Genomic DNA, 22,849 nt, shown 5'->3' on the forward strand with positions numbered 1-22,849 from the left:
GGAATTTGAACGCCGCCTACGTGTTTTCGATGTCAGTATTCTTTTTAATGGGCCTTCATGGGCTTTCGGGGTAGATGTTTTAAATGTTATTAGCCCAATCTGATTTGGTGTTAGTATTTTTAAATCTTATTTCCAAGTAATTTAAAACTCATCTTCCAAAATAAGGTATTTTTTTGCATATAAATAAAGAAAATTATATCTTCTATATGGTGTGGATTTTAATACAATAACTACAAAAACATTATTCCAGTTTAATAATCATAAACCTCTTTGATATTATTAAATTCCTTCAAAACATAAATATAATATATGGTTAGAGTTTATTTTTGTTAGATACATTTGAGCTTCTCAATTGTTTTCTTGTTAGGTTTTATCATTTTTTTTTATTTTAGCTAAATAACATCACGCCTTCTTTCCCCAAACCCCTCAACAATTTTTTTTCAAATAAAAATAAAATTATATGTTGACATGAATAAGGAAGAAAGCCTACATGGTAACATAACATGACCAAACTCATTCAAAAATCATTTCCCACACAACATTATGCATTCTCTCTCTCATGATTTTCTTAAGCAAGCTAAATTTTATACATGCTTACTTGTTCTCTCATGGTTGACCCTAGTGCCTTCAGAGACACCATGATTTTCTTTAATTTTTTCTTTATAATTTAGCACCCACCATAAGTTAATTTAATCAAATCGGTTCAATTCACTCTCCATTTGTATTTTCCTGAATTTCAAATTTGAAACCCTGATATAAAATTCATGATTTAAACATTAATTTTTTCAATTTAATTAATATTAACTATTTTTCATGTTAACAAACATAAATTAATAATAAAAATAACAATTTAAAAAGACAAAGTTCAAAGCTCAAGATTCATATCATATTATACATACATGATATTTCACGTAACACAAAATCGATCAAATTGATCACTTGAGATAAATTTATTATCTTAGATAGATGATAATTCAAGTGTAAAATACAAGAATAACCCTAGCTCCCTTCACCCTTCTTCTTCTCCTTTAGTCTCTCCAAAACCCTTACTTTGATCTTTCTTAATTCCTAGTGTGAAGATGTTTTTTTTTCCTCTCAAAATCCTCTCTTTTTACTTCTAACCATCACTTCTCTAAATTATTAAAGTGATAAGAGAAAAAAAGAAGAAGAAAGAAAGAAAAAAACACCTTTTCTTTCTGTTAATTGCACCATCAGATATATTTTTTTCATGTTTATTAATATATGTTACAGTAAGACATGTATGTTATGCTCTTCGATGTAGGGAAAAAAAAACAATCAACTTATGCGTGGGAACCTAAAAGTAAGCAATGCCCGTAAGTTCTATGATTTTTTTTAAAAAATTAATTCAAACCCTTCTTTTTTATGTATTTTTTTTAATTTATATTTTTTAAATTTTGATTAACACCCCCTTCTATTTTTTAGATTGTTAATTGTTTAGTTAAATAAAAAAATAAATGTAAAAAGACATGGTTGTTAAAGTCATGAAGGGTTTGATTTAGATCATGAGTTGAACAGGTTAATCTAATTAGACCTCGATTTATCTAGAATATCATTGTTTTAGTATTTTTAATAAAAAAACATTATCTCGATTCTATTTTATTTTTGTTTAAAGTAAATAGGATTTTTATGTGATTATCTAAGTCAACTAAGCCACACTTAAAGACTTGCGTCCACCTAGAGTGTTGTGTTAATATATTATATTATGAAATTATTTTTGTAAAATATATTATATTAAGAAATTATTTTGTTTTATTAAAATTAAAATTATTAATTTTCTTATGTATAAAAAATATTACAATATAAATAAACAAAAAAACTTCAATAGCTCCTTATACAGAAGATGATCACGTCTTGTCTCATCTATTTCTTAGAGTCTCGACTTGGCATTTGATTAAAAAAATAGCATTATGCTAATGTTGATATTTATTGGCACATGTATGCTTTGTTTAATTTTAAATCAATATTTTTCTTGTTGCAAGAAACTGCTTTAACAACAGTTGTATTTTTTCTTATATAAAAAAAATCTTGATCCAGCCCGCATCAGTAAGGCAACTAATATTCCTAGAACCGTCCCTTCAGATAAAGGACCGATTAAGACCAGCAAACAAAATTAAAGAATCAAGAACAGAATATAAAAACTAATATATGCCAAAGATGCCATTCGTTGTAAACTATTAAGATAGACATTATTTGAATTGAATAAAGAGGACAAAAGCTTTCAATATTGTGGCAGAATTGTCTGTAGTATATGCCCTAGAGAAGCATCAAAGTATAAATTAATTAGGGTATGGCAGGAGAACTCACACCTGGCCACAAATCATAATGAGCACAGGCATTTATTATAAACTTACAAGATGCTTGGTTCGTACTTGTTATTAATTGCAATATTGAAAATGAATTAATTTAGTTTAGGAGACAATATTTTAGAATTTAAGGACTTGTTGAGCCATCCATGCCTTCCAGCCAGATGGTTTTTTGGCCGTGATCCCGGCCCTCACCTCTGTTGTTTCTTGCTGCAGCTGTTTCTTGCACAGCACAAAACTCCTTCCCTCGTGAGAACCTATTGGTTCCCATGGATTCAACGCTAAATGAAACGAACACCAATGAATTATATATCATAATGATATATATAAATAATTAGATCCCACCCATTAGTTTGTTAACCTGATTAAATTAAAAAAAAAACTGGCATATAAATGAAATTAAATTCACGAAACACCAAATTATAAGGATGATGAATATATTTTACGGTTGAAGCCATGCATATCAGATTATGATAATGTTTCGAATTACAAAATAACATTGTTTTAATTTTTAAAAATAAAATAAAGTTGTTTTGCAAATAAAAAAAAAGTCATTGGAGTTGACCCAACAGAAATTAACCAGGATTTTGCTTAATTTGACTCGTTAATCTTCAAATTAGTTTAAAATGAAATTCAACCTGATCCATGATCTAAGTCAATGAAATTTCAAGAAAATTAGGTTTAATAAGTATTGTTGGAGAATATTATGCTAGATATGATGCGGTTAGTTTTTAAATTAACCCGTGCTCCGAGTCAACAAGTTTCCAAATTGGTTGGGTTTAATAATTATTTTTGGAGTAGATTTTGCCGTAGAAAAAAGAGAGCAAAACTGTCAAAAAAGGAACACAATGTAACACTATTGATTTTGGTAACACTCATGATGATCGAACCAGTATTCGAATTCATACAAATTAATTAGTTCCTCTTTCTTATGCATGAGAAGATATCCAAGTAATATCAAATAATAATTAAAAAGATCATAAGACTGGATTCAAGGCAGAAAAAAGAAAGAACAAATTTATGAAAGAACACCCTTCCTCTAAATGAAACTATCTACTTCTAATGAACGTGAAATGATATATTTTTTTTTCGAGTGAAAAGATTTTAAAGAAAGGGTAAGTGAAAATACCATCTGAAGCTGCATTTACACAGTACAGAAGGAAGTTACTGACATCAAAGCCAAGAACTGGTAGCCGGCCTTCACGAGCATAAATCTTTAGAGCAGTGCTAATGATCCCAGAAACAAGATCATCGCCATTAACCACAACCCTTATAGGTCCTGCACTACCAAGAAAACTGATACTTATCAAGAACCTGTTCTTTTTATCATCACCTTTCTTATTCTTGTTCTGCTTTTGTAACAACATTTTCTCGCTCACATTTCTCTTCGATTTTTCCATTTTTCAGCCTTTCTTTAGGTTTTTTTTAAAAAAACAAGATGGTTAGGAAAAAAGAAGCTAAGGGTATTAAATTAAAAGAAAAAAATAAAGCAATTTAATCTTGTGTGGTTTTCTTCGGAGATCGAGGCCAAGGCCAAGGCAATGATGGTGTACCAGGCTAGTTTGCTGGAGCCAAACTGGCAAATAAGCGCGTGAAAAGAGCATGCGAAAGCTCTTTGAGAAGAAAGAGTAGAGAGAAAGAGCATCAAAATAGTTATAGATTTTATTTCAACCATTCAAGAAGGAATTGATAAAAGATGAAGAAGACAAGAGTGGAGTACATTGAGGTTTCCTTTAGAAGAGAATATAAGCAGAGGAATAAGGAGTAGGGTTTATTCTTCGAAAGACAGGAGAGTTTTCATTGTTTTTTGTCAAATTTTTTATAAGCAGCGGTAGCGTGCTTCGCTATGATTGCTGCTTTACGTGAATCTGTTTTTGTGGCCTTTTGCAGGCTGTTAGGGTTGCATTTTCCTCGCTTTCCTATGAAAGAAATCAACAACGAAGTTACACGATGAGTACTCTTGTTTAGTACACTGTATCAGTGCTTTGGTTCTTTTGTTTTTTTTTTTTTTTTTTTTTTTAAATGTAGTTGATTCTTCTTGTTTTTGATAATGTTGTTCTTACTTTCAATTAATAAGAGACACATGGAATTTTCCTACTAACACATTGAGTTTATTTCTAGTTGTTTTCCTTCAATTGTGTTTTCCATGCCCCATTTTTACGTATTTAATTTAATTTTTATGATGATAATATAAATTATAAGAGAAAGATAAAGAGTTTAAGGAGTGAAATAAGATGAAAGCGAGAATTAGAAACTAAAAGAATAAGGACTGAAAAATAAAAGGGAAAGAATATGCAAAAGGGAACGAGAAGGATAATTAAGACGTTTAATTTTAATTTTTTGTGATAATGTATTGGTATTTTCAACTTAATTTTTATATTTTAGATTTAAGATTTTTTTAATTTTTTTATAAAATTTTTTTATTTTTAATTTCATATTTAATTCAAGTTTATAGTGTGTTGTTTTTGTTTTTATTCTTTTGGTTTTTTTTTTTGTAATGTTTTTGTTCTTTTTAATTTAACTCTTAAATTAAAAATTTGTTATTATCCTTTAATTTATTTTTTATTTTTATTTTAATCTCTATTATTTTAATTTTTAATTTTTTATGTAATTGTTTTCAATTTAATCCTTTAATGTTTCATTTTTTAAAGATTGAACTGAGAACTTTTTTATGTATATTGCTTTTGATTTCATGATTTTAGTTACTAGTTTGAAAAATAAATAGGAGTTGATATATAATTTTTTTTTTTAACTTTTCATTGCTATTATCCATTATTTATTATATTTGAATGTTTTATTATCATAATTCAACCAACTCATTTGGATAACCGTTACCCATCCACAAGTTTTTTAAGGAAAAAACTTACTCAACTAGTTTTTAGTTTTTTTAAATCAATAGTTTAATAAATCTGATTAACCATATATAAATAAAAATATTATTAACATAGAACCATATCATTAACACCAATAAATAAGTTAAAGAACAACAATATATACATATACTTGTATATAAACTTAATATACGTGTGTGTTTTGAATCCAATACGGTTTGGAACTGAGTTTAGATAAAATTTTAAAATTTTATTTAGCTTAAAAACATATTATATTAATATTTTTTAATATTTATTTTTATAATTTTAATATGTTATTATTTAAAATAAAAAAAATCTAAAAAAATATTTTTAAAAACCACAACACCCCGGTACCAAACACAAATTTATTTAATTTGTGTGGCCTAATGGATGTTGGAGAATTAGTAACCTGTCATGTTCTTATAAAAATAAATATACTTAAAAAGATATAAAAAGATATAAAAATAAATATACTTACTAAATAATTTTCAAATAAATTTATAGAATAAATTTGTGTACTTTCAACATAAAAAATACATGAAAATGTACTATGTCTATCTTTATTGTCTATTTTTTTTTTAATATACCGAAAGAAAATCAAACATCCGAAGATTTGAGTATAGCATCGTCGTTGGAGGATTTTAAGTAAAAATTGCGGGGAAAGTTTTCAGCAAGTAAATTCTGAAAGTTTATATCCTGTATATTTGTAATAATGGTATCATATTCCATTGGTGAATGATGTCCAAACTTATAGCTAAGCATCCATAAATTGAAATAATAAAGCAGAGACTGGTTCAAGCATTCCTTCACGTTTATTCTTATATACTTCAACTACTTTTTCCAGATATCCTTTTTCAGATACCTTTCCATTTGAGCTACTAGCTCGAGTTAAAGAAGCTCATACTAGGATTTTCAGAAAACCGAACTGAACAGTGTACCTCAGACTACTCAACAATTAGCAAGTTGTTTTCTGTTAGTCCCTCGCCAACGGTGGGATATTCAGGAGACAGCTGCCAATCTCCATCGACCAAGAACTTGATTTCATACCTTCAACATTGAAAAACAATGGGGGTCAGGACACACGAAGAAAACAGAAGACGACTTCATAACAAAATAGAATTCGGCTTGCTCAATAGAATCGCACCTTCCAGGTCTGAGCATTAATGTTGCCGAGAACTTGGTAAAAGAACCATCATACTCTGGTGATAAGTGCTCCCCTTGACTCCAGCCATCAAAGGAGCCCATTACTTGTACACTCTGAAAATAGATGAATCTTTATGAGAGGAGGTTATCCCTCCACCAAACTCCTTTACATTACTCAAAATATTTTGAAATCCAAATTTGTCGGTACGATTTCTTAGGAATATGAAGGTGGTTTCTTGCATTCTCACCTCTGCCATGCCACACCAGAACAAGGATACCTCCTTGGATTGTGCAGCATCCACATCCTTTATTTGCTCCTTGAATTTTTCTTGGAGAACTTTACAGCAACACAAACGCCAATTGAACTTTTGTGAGGAAAATGATGGAAAAGCCTCAGTAAAGCAAAAGCATCAAAAGAAATAGTAGAGCTACATTCATTGTGTTAAAAAAAAAAAAACTAAGATGGTTGTCTTGAGAGTAATGCTAAGCAACACAACAAAGTTGACCTTAAAACATGCATGATGCACCTAGCACCATGTGCTCAAGCCACAAGAAACTGAGGAAATTATAGAAGGAAAACCTTAAATTCTTAAGATTTGCAAGATGACCTTGCTTGCAAGACTGCCGCATTGCACTTGCCATGCATTCGGAGAAGCCACAAAATTTACTTGTTCCAAAGGACCAAAATTACAATCATAAAACGTGCATGCAAAAAGCTATGTACCTCTTAAGCGTGAAAGCAGGTGAGATTGTACGTATTTCCCATGTATCTTTCTTGACCCTTCTGGAATTTCATATTGAGCTATTTCTTCTGACAGCGTGACCAAAGCCTGCCCATCAAAAGAAAAAATTAGAGTACTTCTATATTTGGTTGACATCACCAAGATATGGAAAAGGTACATGTAGCCTAAGCTTTTAGATCAACCAATTAGACGCTTTGATCTGTATTCAGCAAAATGCAAACAATTATGGTTCTGCAAATATAAATAACCAAACTACTAAAATAAGCTCTTTGCTCGTTCCAAAGTAAAAGAAGATCCTAAAGAACTTCTGCTTGAATTACTAACAAAATACATGCATAATAGAGCTTTCGAGCAATAATGCCCATAGTGGCTTAGACTACTCAGACACAAAACATAATGCTAACCCAAGACTGGGCCATATCCCTAACCACTGATTGTGAATTGCCTGGATCAGAGCCATCCATACAAGAGTGGTTTGAGGGACAGGTATGTCACGCATCCACAGTTCGAGGAGTGGGACACTTTTTTTATTGCTGGGGACAATGACTCATGCTATACATGGTAATAGAACATCAGCAGTTCTTCAATAGCTTCAGGTGAAGGAAAAGGAGATATTTCTCATATGAAAAATGGGAGATTCAGAAAACGAGACAATTGTTCAAATAGTCCACTGTTAACCTGAATTTCGAGTTCCATCACAGCAAGTTCACTTTTGAAGTTTACCAGTGCATCCTCCATTACATGCAGCTGCAAATTTATTATTTAAAAAAAAAAAAAACAGAGGATGTTAGACCAAAGGCTTCATACAACGATATCCCACTAAAAACATGGCTTTTGGAAGCTTTCATATAGCATCAGAGTTCGATGAGGGGGCTCTTTCAAAATTGAGACACTGCATCGTAAACTATATGTGTATCTTTTCAATGCAAACATCTGCCATGTAAACAATCCAAACCAGATATATGCATCTGATGGTGACATTGTTTCAACGAGCAAGTCATGTAATATGAACTTCACCAATAAAAAACTATTTTCCTTTATTTCAGTTTTCTATTTTTCTTTTTTCAAAGAAAATTTGGAGAAAGTGCTCATTTTTTTAAGAAAGAAAACAAGTTTTTTCACCAAAAAAATAAGAAATACATCACGATTACGACTGTTTTTCATAAAACTCAAAATCATAATTTGTTAAAGCTATCTTAATATTTTAAATTCATGATAATCTAATTTTTAATATTTTGTATTCATGATAATCTAATTATAGAAGTTTTATTTTAAAAAAAATTATCATAAAAAATTGTATTGTTAACTAAAAAACATCTTTATTTTATTTATAAGAGAAATTAAATTTATGACATTAACTCAACATGAAAATATTAAAAAAAAAATTCTTTTACTTTGCTAAAAAGTGCTTGTATACAAAAGAAAAAATTGTATTGCTCATGTCTTTTCTTTATTGAAAATAGTGAAAAGCAATGAATAACTTCTACTCTGTACAAAATTAAAAAATTAAAAAATTATGACCTATTCAGAAACAAAGTCCATTCTAATTTTCTGAAAAACTGGAACTCTCCATTCAAATACAACATTTATCCATCCAGAAAAATAGAAAACTATTTTTTCAGTTTTTCAAATTCATACTGAATTTCGAAAACACATTTTAAAGGTTCTCAATATTTTTCTTTTACAAGTTTTCACTATTTTTTAAATGAAAAAAAAGAAGAAGATGTGAATAATACAATTATTTTCTTTTATATACATGTTTTTTTTTTAGCAAAGTAAAAGATTAAAATTATTTTTTTAATATTATCAAGAAATTTTTTAGTTTGAATTAAATAAAATTAATATTCTATAATTAGAATATCATGAATACAAAATATTAACATTACTATTATAAATTATAACTTTGATTTTTATGAAAAATATTTGTAATCTTGATGTATTTGTTTATGAAAAATTTGTCTTCATTTTCAATAAATGAACAAGTTTTTCAATTTTTTTAATGGAAAAGAAATATTGGAAAAAGAAAATAGATTTTTGTTACCAAACACAGCCCAAGTTTTCCACATGCAAAAAAATATTGTATTTAAATAAGTTTAAGTTTTTTTTTTTAAATTAGAGCATTATTATATTTCTAAACAACTTCTATAATTTGCAGAGACCATATTTCCTCCAATAGCACGGATGAATTTACCATGTATGTCACAATGATATTCAAAATTGCACTCTCTTTGTTGATGTAATTCTGACAAAGGAACCAAAGGTTGTACATACCGAAAGTTTTCAGAGCGGTATTCTGGAGTCCAGAGTACTTGGGATATGCAGAAATCTAGCATATGCATTGCAACTTTAGAGATACACAACATATTGAAGGGATTGCTTGTCTTTACGGAGCAGGGGTGTCAAAGTTAACATTTTTCAGTAGTTAACATTTTTCAGTACCTAGTGTCATCATGCAACGGCAGGGCCGGTGGGCAAGTGAGTTGAGAATAACAACTTTTTATGATAGTTAAATGGAGAAAAATGATCCATCCAAATGACCCAAAACTTTTGGGACAGGGATTAACTTGTGTCGAGTATTGGGGCATGATAAATAAAAAAAAAAGGTACATGACAACTGCAACAAGATGGCAAATCATCCATCAAAGTCAGACCATGAATGTGTTATAGTCCTGATATCAGATATAAATCATATGCAGTAGAATGCAAGAAAAACAACCAACAAAATGCATAAGGAATTTTTATATATAACATCAGGTTTTCCTCCAAAACATACCCAAGTTTCCACATATACAAACCTGTCTTTTGAGAAACCGGTTTTGCTGATTGGCTTCACTTAGTTTTTTTGTAAGGTTTTTTCTCTGAGAATCAAGCAGCAGCGCCTTCAACTGTCAAAAACTATAGAATATCAGTCCACGTTTCTTTCTCAAAGGATAGACCAGAACCCAGACATTTTTTTTTTCTTATAGTGCATGTCAGTTGGCCTAACAGAGTCCACACTTGGCAATTTCATTGTTATACTGTACTAAAGATTACAGCTACGACCTTAGCAGGCACATTCAATTTTGGCAGCACCAGAATTTCAGGAATGGGGTTAATGTCCAGCACATCCTGATGAAAACTAACAAAATAAATTGAAGATTATGGCAACTGAGATAGAACAAACAAAATAATAATATCAATACTCATGTCAAATATACCAATATATTTTTACCCAGCCAAAGAAAGAAACATCAAAATGGAAGCTACTAATCCATTTGAGGTCAACACACAATAACATGCTGAACATAATTAAAAGCAGTTTACTCCGCTCGATGTTTATTAGGATGCCAGCAAGTGTACGCTATTGGCTTATATGTTTTCATGTTTTCATTTAATTGTTGCATTGCTACGAAGTATGCAATTAAAAGTCTTTAAGGAACAGATGCCAGTCCAACCTTGAAAGATATTCGCTCTCTATTTATTAATTAATTTATTTATCTACGGTTCAATGTATTGATCATTGAATTCTAGGGGTAGAGAAAGAGAAGGTCTCGATTGGAAGAGAATGCTAGTTGCTCCATGCCTGTTTGCTGTTTCAGCAATGACAAAACTCTGTAACTGATACTATCATACTTCACCAAACAGATGTGAAAATGAGAGCTCACCTCATCACTGCTCAATGGTTGATCAAGAGGCTCTTCTGCTAAATCCTCGGATGAGTTCCCTTCATCATCTGAATAGTCTTCTGGCTGTTCTGACGAAGATTCCTCCAAACTAACAGGCATGGTATATGTTCTCCACAATACATTGCTCGTCCAATTTTTCCTAGCAGAGCCCCAATAAGAATGAGCAAACCTTAGGTTGCTTGGTTTAATGGTGCAGCCAAAAACATGATAAGGAAGCTTATGGATGCTTTCCACATCTAACATTCGTGAATTCCGTGAAAACCATGGTACTTGTTTGCCAATACAACACCTATCACCAATCATAACAAAGCTAAGCACGGTCAGGAAGAGGCAAACTACTCTGAAATGCATTGAACAATAGGGAAATGAGGTGACAGCTACAGAAAAATCAAACAAAAGGGAGTGCGAACAAAAACATTGGTAACTGGCAGAAAAAACTGGAGTCCTTTTCTGCAGTCTAAAAGCAAAGAGAAGAGGTTGCCGATGTAAAACATTCTCAGCATAGCAAATCTGAAATATCCTTTTGTTGGCAATTGCCAACAGTTTCAACTTTTTGAATTGGAAGATCCTACCCACACATAACAGTTGGCTTTGTCTCCCCTCTTTGCCGTATCAACATAAAGATGCTATTGTAATCTTGGTAAGGGCATCGCAGAAAGCATCTTTTCGAGAAACTATAAGCCCATCATACCATGATCATAAGCTCAGCTTAATTTATGACATTAGTTTTTCTGAAAAGGAAAAGGTAAAATAACTGTAAAAGGTCAATCAGGAATGCTTACCTTGTAGTGCCTATCTCCATGTTGAAGGGTCCTGTGGGAAGGAAAGGGAACAGAAAGTCCAACATTAGGAGGAACTTCATTCTTCTTGAAAGATTAATAAATCATAGCACAAGCAATCAAATAAATTATGCTTCCCCATTATTTAATCATACAATAAATGGTTACCTATAAAAAACTTAAGATGCACGGCCACACAATCATTTCTACACCCACTGGATATGCACCTATCCTATTTGATGAAAATCCTCAAAAAACTCTATTGAACTCATCAAGACAAAACCCATTTTCATATCATGAACCCCCATGCTTTGGTACATTCATTGGATTCGATCATAACATTTGAATCCTCACGGCGCGCTTCAAAACATTTCTCACCTCATACATTAAATATAATGGCCCACACAAAGAGAAGTAAAAGGCAGTTCAAGACTACAATTATCCATCTTCCAAAACAGAAGAGGAGCAGAAAAACCCACTTTCCAAAATGCAAGAAGTGCTACGTATTGCTAAACCACAAAAATACTAGAATTAACTAGCAAGTCTATTTACACATAGTTGGAAATTTCAAAACAAAACACATAGAGTGGAAACATCAAGAGTCGAAACATCAAGCGAACACAACAATAGAATCATAGTAACATTTTGCATAAAGATTCAACCTTTCAACAGAAAAAATCATGGGTTTACATTAATACATGAATGCATTGAAGTGTACTACGTAGAAACAAAAAAAAAAAATGTTGGCTTCTCACTGAGCAAAGTAAAGCGGTCTTGAAGATAGAAAGTGTGGATTTTTGGGTGGCAGAGAGAGGGGGAAAACCGTGCATCTTGACACGTGTTATAAGCATATTAGTCCACGTTTCAGTCGAAAGGGGTTAGAGGTTTTGATTCACCAATCACTTGATGAACATCTGGATTCTTTTTATGGGCTTTTTGTCTAGTTTTTGACAAATGGATGATTTGGCTACTTGTATAGCATCTCCACACTTTGATCTTGAATTATTATGCTCTTTGTCAAATGCATTGAGATTCAAAAGAATTTCATTTTGGCGTGGGATTCTTTTTATTATTCCTTGTATAATTATTTTTATTGTATCTCTTTTATAATTATTAAGATTAAACGAAAATTTTTATTGTATCTCTTTTATAATTATTAAAATTAAATGAAAATTAATTATCTAGGTGATGACTAAGTGGTAAAAACTTGGGACTAAAAGGTTTGTTCTCTATATGGTCTCAGGTTCGAGTCCTTGGTTGCTCATATAATGATCACTGGAGGCTTATATGGTCATTAACTTCAGGGCCCGTAGAATTAGTCGTGATGCGCGCAAGCTAGTCCGGACATTAATGTTAATCTAAAAAAAAAAATTAAACAAAATTTTTTAAATGAGTTCAACACATAATTCGATGAAAACAACCATAAATTAAACTCGTAGCTTGTTCATTTATTATAGTCGTCAATGCAAATTGTTATATATTCCATACACTTACACTTTCTTCACTATCATATCCTTCTTTTTCTTTGCTTGAGACTGCAACATTTTCTTTAACAGGCTTCCTATACCATTGGCAATTTCGAGACATATGACCTTATTTACCACCATTATACATAGCCTTTCTCGCAATATCTTTGATATCTGTGATCATCTTAGTTATCTTCTTGTTGTTGATGCCGTTTGGTTGGATTTTTTTTATTTTTTTTATAATTAGATATTAGTGTATGTTAGTTATGTAACCTGTATTTTTTCTTGTGGACTGTATTTTTTTTAATAAAAAAAATTGAATATACAAGCTTTTTTAACATCTGTTTTGCATAAAATATTGAAGTGCAAATACAAAAATATACATATAATTAAATAAATCAAAATTATTTATGTCAATGAATAAAAAAATTATTAAAAATAATTAAAAATATAACTGAAAAAATCAAGTGACAAATATAAATTATCATATTTAATTTTAGAATAATAGATATTTACACGATTGTGTTCAATATATTTATTTATTAAAATAATTTTTTTATTTAATTAAATAATAGTAAAATTAAATATACATTAAGATTAATTGAAAAAAAATCAAAGAAAAAAATCTCATGCAAAATTGCACTTATTAAAAATTAGAGTTTGACGCGACTAAATTTTATTTTAAATTATTTTTTATATGCTATTATATTTGGATTTAATTAAATCATAGCTAATTTTGACCCAATTGAAATTAAAGAATAAAATTATTTTGAATAAAAATAATAAATTTGAGTTAATCTGATAATCTAAGTTCTAAATTATACAAGACCTTAGATTGCATAGACAATTATAATTTTAGGTTATATAAGAGATTAATTTTTATGAAAAAAAGATTCATTAAATATAATCATGATTCATAATATAGAATCTCATAAAAGGTACTAGAATTTATCAATGTAAGCTCTAATTTTCAATCTTTTTATTCATTTATATGGTTTCTCTTTTTTATATAACTTAAAAAAACTAGAAAATAAGCAAATCAAATAAGAAATAACTGAAACCATAAAAAAATCAAATTCATCACCAAATACAAAGTCTATTCAAATTATTAAATCAAAATATCAAAACTTAATCTCCTTAATGCTAAATCCATGTCTCCCACTAGAAAAGAAAGGCATTGATTAGTTCCACTCATGTTAGAGGTAACACGAAAGGAAAGCATACACTTGATAATTGATATATACGACCCATTTAAGGGATGCTGTGGTCGTTTTACGAGATATCCATATCAAAACGAGTGTCATTTCCAGAAAAGTATAAACCAAACACAACATTTCAGAGGAGAATTCACATGACCCGTTTCTAAAAGTAATTGTGATTATAATTTGGTCTCTGGATCCCTTTTGATGTAGACATGTGAACAACTATGGGACCTTGTGGATTTTATGGGTTTACACGCCAGGAGAGAGTCACAGCATGCAGGATTCTCGTGCCAGGATGAGCAGCAGGACTCATCCCTCCTGAAAAGCGGCCCCAAGGAGACCCACCCACGGGCCGAACCTGTGCGTATCTTCGTGGGTCAACCTAGCTAGATCTCTGCCTCATCTACCAATAAAATAAATAGTACATATATTAAATACAGGTACACTCGAGAGGCACGTGACTTTCTCACTAGTGGGTGTTCATTACCAAAAAAAAATACAAAATATTTTTAGATTTATTTTTAATATTACAGTAACAAAAACAATTAAAAATAAAAAAGAAAATCAATTAAAAAGTGGAGCCAAACACTATCTTAACTCACTGAATTCCTTGTCCACTGGAATTTTCAGGGAAAGATCGTCATAAAAGAAAGAGTAAAAGAAACGGTGTTCCTCAATTCTTGGTCTCCATTCTTGCCGGTTGCCAGATGCTCCCATCAACACGAGCAGCACGCCTACGTCAATCAAAGGAGACCCAGACGTCACGACTGGGTATGCATATGTATAGTTGTTATTAATTTTTTAGTTATACGGCTTAATATGGATTAATCTAGAAAAATTTAAAAAAGTTTTTTTTATTTTATATAAAAAATTAAAAAATAATTTATATAAATATAATCATGTGTGTTTTGCAAATAATAAAATTTAAAAAAAATATTTTAAAAGATTTTTTATTTCAAATTGAAAAAATACTATATTCTTCTTTTAAATTAAAATATTTAAATAAAAAAATTCTTATCCCATATTAAAAAAAATATAACTTTTTATTATAAATATGATATATATATATTAATGGATTTCCAATCTCATATTAAAAATAAAATTTTATTATAGTATTTATTCAATAAACTTTTATATAGGCCAGTAACTAACAAGAAAAAAATGATATATTTACAAATATAAAATTAAATCAAATAAGAAAAAAACCTTTGATTGTTCCATGTAGGCAATTATCTCTATCTTTTATCCTTGGTAGTAATTTGATTTTTACCCTTAAAATAAAAATACTATTTTAGATGCTTTGTTTTGAGGAGCACCCATCCTTTTTTTTTTTTTCAAGACTTAGCCAGCCCCAGATCACCTGATCCTTCATCAACCTTACCATGGCATTTGATTAACATATTTGTTTGTGATACTATAGTACCATGTATCATGCTCTATTGTGACAAACAAATTGCCTGCATGATTTAAAATGTAATTTGGGGAAGCATAAACAGATAGAAAGAGAACGGAAAAATTAATCCAAGATGATGAATAAATAGAATTGATACAGAATGAGTTTCGAGAATAGAGGTATTTAATCAGTTCTCTTGGACAACAACAATCTTATTTATTTCTCTATAACAAGGAGAATTGTTGAATAGTTTGCATATTATTTCAGTTTAATTAGTATTCACTCCATGTTCGAGCATTGTACAAGTCACCGGAGACTGGAGAGGACAATGTTGGTGAGTGAAAAATAAAATAAACAGATAAGGTATAATGTACAATGTCAAAGACTTGTGCAAAAAACAGATAGAAAGAGAACGGAAAAATTAATCCAAGATGATGAATAAATAGAATTGATACAGAATGAGTTTCGAGAGTAGAGGTATTTAATCAGTTCTCTTGTACAATAACAATCTTATTTATTTCTCTATAACAAGGAGAATTGTTGAATAGTTTGCATATTATTTCAGTTTAATTAGTAATTCACTCCATGTTCGAGCATAGTACAAGTCACCGGAGACCGGAGAGGACTCTGTTGGTGAGTGAAAAATAAAATAAAGAGATAAGGTAGAATGTACAATGTCAAAGACTTGTGCACAAATCCAACAGCTACATTAAATTGTTTTCACCAGGTGTTTTTGTTCCTTTCTCCACATTTTTTTAAGGTGTTGTTGTGTCTTCGAGATAACCTTTTCACTGGGCAGTAATCGTAACATGGTCTTTCTTTTTTGTGTCATGACACGGTCCGTCTTGACCAAGCATGAAAATGTAGGATTTGGTCGACTTTCTAGAGGATCAAACTAGGTTCCTGTCCATCTTCAAACACCCTTCCATCTGGTGAAATTCTTACTAGAGAAGGATATATCCATTGTCACGGTACGAATACGTTTATGGCCTCAATATTTCTCTCCAAAAATAGAATCAAAACATAGAAGATAATACCTGGAAAAACTTGAGAGAAGTCTTCCTCCTTTGAGGATGGTATTGATTGGGTTCTCAACCTATGTTTATCTCAATTAGATCCCTATATATTATATCAATGAATTCCTAATGAGATCATCCATCCATTTGCTTTTTGTCAACAAAATCGTTAAGTAGACATGAAAACCGATGAAATGGCATTTTCTTTAGTGAATGGCCATCGAACTTGGATCTAGGTCTAGCTACTTCGCTACCGAGAAAGGTCATCAATCATACTCTCAGTAGGAGGCCTTTCTTTCCTAGTCTCTATATATTTACCATGCAACATTTCGAAAGACTCGTATTAAAATAAATCTCTCTTCTCTTGCTTTACTTTATGGAAATGTATCACTAGTGAGTTGAGCATAAATTAACTTGACCTGAGATATGGTTTTCTCTGCACTTCTCTTTCTTAAATACGAGTCAGATTTAACCGCACTATCTGTAGACATGAAAACCGATGAAATGGCATTCTCTTTAGTGAATGGCCATCCAACTTCGATCTAGGTCATCAACCATACTCTCAGTAGGAGGCCTTTCTTTCCTAGTCTCTATATATTTACCATGCAACATTTCGAAAGACTCGTATTAAAATAAATCTCTCTTCTCTTGCTTTACTTTATGGAAATGTATCACTAGTGAGTTGAGCATAAATTAACTTGACCTGAGATATGGTTTTCTCTGCACTTCTCTTTCTTAAATACGAGTCAGATTTAACCGCACTATCTCGCATATCAGCTCGGTAAGGTCAAGCTAGCAGAGTTCCGATCCTAGCTGACTAACCTTTCCGAAGATCTCTTCAAAATTTGTTCGATTGGCTTAGAGTGTCTTTGCCTCTTGGGGTAAATTCTTCATCACTTTCAATGCTCTCAATTCCCTTCTTCACCGAGACAATCTCTCAAATTAATACACATTACGATGTTGACTCGTTTTTCTTTTCTTTTCTTTGCCGATTCCTCGCAATGAAATTTAGCCATATTGCTTTAAATTAACGATCTGGACTTTGGTTTATCTTCTCAAAAAAATAAAAAAATCTGCACTTTGGTGTTTTCACCATGTTCCAATGATCGTCCGGCCATTAAAACCGCATTGACAGATAGTGAAAATTCATTATTCGAATCTCACTGTCACAAAAAAATTATTTTTTCCTTTCTTTTTGGCGAAAACAATATGGTTATATAGATAGAACTACAAAATACAACCCACTTATAGAAAATATAACGTTTTCAAACGAAATTCCCCTTGTAATTGCACGTAGAAGGAAACATAGTTATAAAATTCATGGGTTAGCTGAGCTCGGAATCTATTTTTTAAAGCTTGGATTGAGTTCAAAGATATTGTCCGATCAAATTCAATTAACATGATAGATTAATGTCAAATCAAATATAAATTAAACTTGATAAACACTGTATTTTTATAAATAAAATTACTTGTTTTTATAAAAAAAAAAAATTAATTTAAGTTGATCTAATAACTCATAACCTAACTCATATTGATAGTTATTATTTAAAATTAAAATATTTTCACAAGAGAAAGTAATTAAATATTTAGTTTTTCAATAAAACATTAATGATAAAAATAATATAATTAAAATCTTGAATAAGGTTTTTTTTTTTTCTTCATCAAAGCAAACCCTATTTTTACCAAGAAATGAGTGATCATATAAAAGTTTAAGAACTTGAAGAATACGGGGATGGGAAGGTCCAATCCCCAAAAACTCCTTATTGGCCAAGTCAACCTCTCCATGAAGATCATTTAATAGTTTGACATGATAAACGAGAAAATTTGAATGAATGAGTCCAAAATAGCGAGTCACATTTAACGATCTTTTGAATAGCTTATTAAACAAGTAGATGAAGACCATGATAATATTTGAAATGTTTTTCTTTGTCCCTTCAAACCCCACAAAGAAATATAATCTAACATAGCATTGCAGCTTCCGAGAATAAAACCTTCATGTTTTGTACATGATAAATGTAAAAAAAAATAAAAATTATCTCACATAAAAACTTAAACTTGAGCTGATCTCACAAGGAAATATAATATTAAATAAGTAGACGAAGACGATGACAATATTTGACATATATTTTTCACATTTTGTACCTTAAAACCCCACATAGAAATATGATCTAACATAGCATTGCAACTTCCGAGAATAAGATCTTCATGTTTCGCACACGATAAATGTCAAAGAATCTTCTCATGCGGAAACTGGGACGATGAGATTTGAAGTTATAATTACTTGGTCAACACTTTGATATTACTATATTAAAAATCTAATTTAACTCAATAAATTAAAATCAATGAGATAAAATCACGTGAAATTATTTATATTATTCTAAATCAATAAATACAAGACCAATTGTCATTTCAGACCATCCACTTCACTTCCCCCCTCTTGCGAAAACAAGAAATCACAAGAACTTTAGACGTAACAACTCTTGTCTTCTCCTCAGTTCTGTTGCTGAAACCAATCAGTTTTCTTGGTTTCTTTTGTTTCATCTTTTTCTAGTCATGGAGAACTTGTTAGGTTTGCTTAGAATTCATGTGACCAGAGGGATCGACCTTGCTATCAGAGATATCCGCAGCAGTGACCCTTATGTTGTGGTCAAGATGGGCAAACAGGTATTACATATGTTCTCTTGTACTGGTTCTTGTGTATCTTTGTTTCATTTCTTGCATCATTTTGACTTTTTGCTCCTGTTCAGTTTTGTTTCTTGTTTTTGGATTGGTTTGGAGTTTGGTTACTGTAATTAATAATGCTTTTGGATTGGTTTGGAGTTTGGTTACTGTGATTTTTAATGCTATATATGAGTTACTTAGGTGTTGCTGTGCAAATTGTTTTAACCCTGTGTGCGGTGGTGGTGTCATGGCATTAATTATTGGTTTGTCGATTGTTATTAGGATTAATCAGTTTTGAAAGTCATGAACTGGTCCTGTTGTTGTTACCCTTGGATGGCTGGTATTGATCTTGTTATCATCTCTATTTCAAATTCAAGGGGATGCAGAAAAAGAGAATTTCTTCTTCTGAATCCGAAAACTCAACCAGCAAGGAACATGGTCTTGGAACAGTTAAAACCAAAAATGAAAAAAAGTCTTCTTGACGTTGACTCTGTTCACCTTAGTTTTTAAGTCCTGTTTTCACACCTTCAAAATTAAAACTGAATTGTAATCCTATCTTCCGTTATAAATTCTCTCCAAGCAGGTAGGGTTATTGTTGTTAGACTCACCCTAATCGATTTCTTTGATTTTGGGGTATTTGAAAATATAATAACAATAATTTTTTAAAATATTTTTTATTTAAAAATATATTATTTTTTTATTTTTAAAAAATATTTTTCACATCAACAAATCAAATCAATCAAAAATATAAAAAAAATAATTTTTAAAAAACACAGTTTTATCCCTAACTTTAAAATGAGAATTTCTGGCAGTCTATAGTGCAATATTTGAACAAGTTCAAGGTTGTTCTCTATAATGTTTTCAGATTTGATGGAAATGATCATCCAGTTGCAAAGCTCTTTGAAATTTATTCTCTCAAAAGTTACTCTTGTTATTTAATTACTCTTGTCCTTTAAAGGTAAGGATTGCTTTCAATAAGGAACTTATGTTTCAGACTTTCATCATCAACATAGAAAGATAATTAACAAACAAAATGTGTGGTTGTTTGTCTTTTTTATTCTTAGCACTAATTGTTGACTACAAGCTTAAGTTGTTGTTGAATGATGAGAGTTGAGAGTGGGCGTCCTACGCTAAAATCCATCCACCTATATTTTTTTGGGTCTCCACATCCACAAAGTCTAACCCAAGAAGGAATTAATAAGACTGGAAATGGAAAGAAAATGGTTATGCTGGTCTCTTGTATCTTGATGTGGTTAAATTTTTCTCTTGTGCTTGCGAAGCCTTGTCATAACATCAAGAACTTGAATATTCTGTGATTTTCTTTTCTTGAATTGATTTTTATCAATGTGTTCTCTTACAGAAACTGAAGACTCGTGTTATAAAGCAAAATATCAATCCTGAGTGGAATGATGATTTAACTCTTTCCGTTGTGGATCCAAATCTTCCAGTTTTGATAGTGAGTATATATAATAGTATTTATTTTTCATCCGAAGAACTGAATGTTTTAAGTTGCTTAATTTTCAATGTGTCTAGCAGGCATCAGCTAGGCTTCTTTGCTTCTGCATTTAGATTTAGATTTGAAGTTATGATATTTTTTAGCTGTTATTTTAGTTTGATGTGACTAAATCTTTTCTTGTATGTAAACCTATCTTGCTGAGCTATAAACTTGTTTAGAGCAGATTCTTATTTAATTAATATATCAGATTGATCACACCTACTACTCAGAATCATTTGTTATCGCCGGCTGGACTACATAGAAAGCCTGACTGAAATTCCCGTGCCAGGAAACCTTTTTGAGCAAAATCTTGTTGCAATATTAATGCAAATATAAAGTCAACATGTTTAAAGTTTCACGTCTTTCTTCATGCTGAATTATTCTGTGCTTTGGCACAATATTTTTTAGGTTGCTATAGGAGGATTATTTAACAAGACAAAAGAATCTCATTTTTGGTGCATTTTAGGGTACAAGATAACGTAGTTTGTCATCAACATGCATCCGATTAGCAGAATGAAATGCATTTCATTGTTGTAATGAGGACAAGATTTACGTGCATTTAACTATGTTACATGCTGCTGGTTGAATGCTGCTGGCTGAATGCTGCTGGCTGAATTCTTTGTGACAAAGAGCTTCGTTTATTGTAACTGCAGAAAGTGTATGACAAAGACACATTCAGCTTAGATGATAAGATGGGAGATGCAGAATTCGACATCAGACAATTCATAGAAGTCGTAAAGATGCAATTGGATAACCTCCCTAGTGGAACTATTATAAGAAAAATTCAACCAACCAGGGAAAACTGCCTAGCTGAAGAGAGCTGCATTGTCTGGGCTAATGGCAAAGTGATTCAAAACATGTTTCTTAGACTTCGACATGTGGAGAGTGGCGAGGTTGAACTCCAGTTAGAGTGGATTGATATTCCTGGTTCATGGGGCATGTAGATTGCCTATCTGTATGCTTTATATAGAGTACAGTTGAAGCTCAGAACACTATAGTTCAGCCGTAAACAAGTTTCTATGATGGTATTCATGGTGATTGAATGTCAATCACCATGATGTCGGCTACATCTTTTGTATTTGCTAATCTGACTCTGCTAGAACTGTCGGCTTGTGCCATTCTGAATTTTTCTAGCAACACATGGGAAAATAAGGAATTGCCTGAGCATGTAGTGAATGTTCTTCAATGGATTCTTTTGTAGCATAATGTACTAGCTCATATGGTTCATGAATAAAGCTATTTGAGACGTGCTTATGTGCATATAGTGCTAAATTAGACTAGATTTGATCTAATCCTTTTCCTCTGGGCTAATGCAGGGAGGGAATACCGAGGTATGACAGTTTGCTAGATTTACATAATTTAACAGGGAGTAAAAAAAATACAAAATTAAAAGAAGAATAAATTTTATTGTCCTGATAAAAGACCTAAGGATTCTACAAGAAAATTTTAGAGTCATTAACATAAAAAAACAAACAAACTAAAACTGCTCAGAGTTTTACTATTTACACAGACTTGTTGGCACTATGAATTTACACAGTGCAATGAATATTTTTCCGGAGACGTGGAAGCATGCCTGCCAAGGTTTTTTCTTTTCTCTTTTCGACTTTTTGCACTGAGATCATAACTTTCAATCCATCTGTTCTTTTTGTAAACAAAACAGATAGAAGAGTGGAGAGAGAAGGGGGCACCTAAGAGATGGCCTGTTCTCGAATTACTTATGAGTTCCAAGTTCAAGTAATCCTGTCATTGGTTAGGAATAGAAACAGAAGATCAGTAGGGTCATTAGCAGAATTCAGCAGGAAGCACTCGCAAAATGCAGCAACAAAAATTACAGCTGTAATTGCGATTGAGTATGCAGTAAGATCAAGAGGATTAAACATGACAATCTTAGTTAATTAGTTGGTCATTGAATTAGATTATTTAGCACTTAGTTATAAGTTCAGCTGATAGTTAGAGAAGTTGGATTCTTGTATAAATGTATCAATGTACATGAAACTTGTAATCCAAGTACTAAAATTATAGTCTTGATTGATCAACACTCTCTCTGCCATTTTCTCTTTATTCTTACTCTCATTCTTAGAAACAAATAAGACCTTAACAAATGGTGATG

At 31.2% G+C, this 22,849-nt stretch overlaps 3 protein-coding genes across 8 annotated transcripts; 1 reads left to right on the plus strand and 2 right to left on the minus strand.

Moving 5' to 3' along the window:
* Window positions 1-2,190: 2,190 nt before the first annotated feature.
* On the minus strand, window positions 2,191-4,579 carry LOC105123472 (uncharacterized protein At4g22758-like). The gene is made up of 2 exons (XM_011023084.1): window positions 3,454-4,579; window positions 2,191-2,605 (listed from the first exon to the last, which is right to left on the minus strand). The coding sequence occupies exons 1-2, from the start codon at window positions 3,722-3,724 to the stop codon at window positions 2,445-2,447; spliced, it is 432 nt and encodes a 143-aa protein (XP_011021386.1). The 5' UTR covers window positions 3,725-4,579; the 3' UTR covers window positions 2,191-2,444.
* A 1,272-nt stretch (window positions 4,580-5,851) lies between these two features.
* On the minus strand, window positions 5,852-12,365 carry LOC105123474 (PROTEIN TARGETING TO STARCH (PTST)). Of its 6 annotated transcripts, none has more exons than XM_011023086.1 (9): window positions 12,262-12,365; window positions 11,510-11,540; window positions 10,707-11,016; window positions 9,858-9,947; window positions 7,741-7,809; window positions 7,044-7,149; window positions 6,568-6,656; window positions 6,321-6,433; window positions 5,852-6,223 (listed from the first exon to the last, which is right to left on the minus strand). In XM_011023086.1, the coding sequence occupies exons 2-9, from the start codon at window positions 11,527-11,529 to the stop codon at window positions 6,121-6,123; spliced, it is 900 nt and encodes a 299-aa protein (XP_011021388.1). In that variant the 5' UTR covers window positions 11,530-11,540; window positions 12,262-12,365; the 3' UTR covers window positions 5,852-6,120. The 6 variants fall into 6 exon arrangements, with proteins under 6 accessions (XP_011021388.1, XP_011021389.1, XP_011021387.1 ...); XM_011023087.1 differs by having other exon boundaries at window positions 12,197-12,275; XM_011023085.1 differs by lacking the exon at window positions 12,262-12,365 and adding an exon at window positions 12,169-12,255.
* Window positions 12,366-18,921: 6,556 nt separating this feature from the next.
* Window positions 18,922-21,986, plus strand: LOC105123475 (probable ADP-ribosylation factor GTPase-activating protein AGD11). Its single transcript, XM_011023091.1, has 3 exons — window positions 18,922-19,247; window positions 20,605-20,700; window positions 21,393-21,986. Exons 1-3 carry the CDS (start codon window positions 19,137-19,139, stop codon window positions 21,681-21,683), a joined length of 498 nt encoding a protein of 165 aa, XP_011021393.1. The 5' UTR covers window positions 18,922-19,136; the 3' UTR covers window positions 21,684-21,986.
* The last annotated feature ends 863 nt before the right edge of the window (window positions 21,987-22,849 follow it).

Source organism: Populus euphratica, unplaced genomic scaffold, assembly GCF_000495115.2.
Source record: "Populus euphratica unplaced genomic scaffold, PopEup_1.0 scaffold10.1, whole genome shotgun sequence".
Lineage (NCBI taxonomy): Eukaryota > Viridiplantae > Streptophyta > Magnoliopsida > Malpighiales > Salicaceae > Populus > Populus euphratica.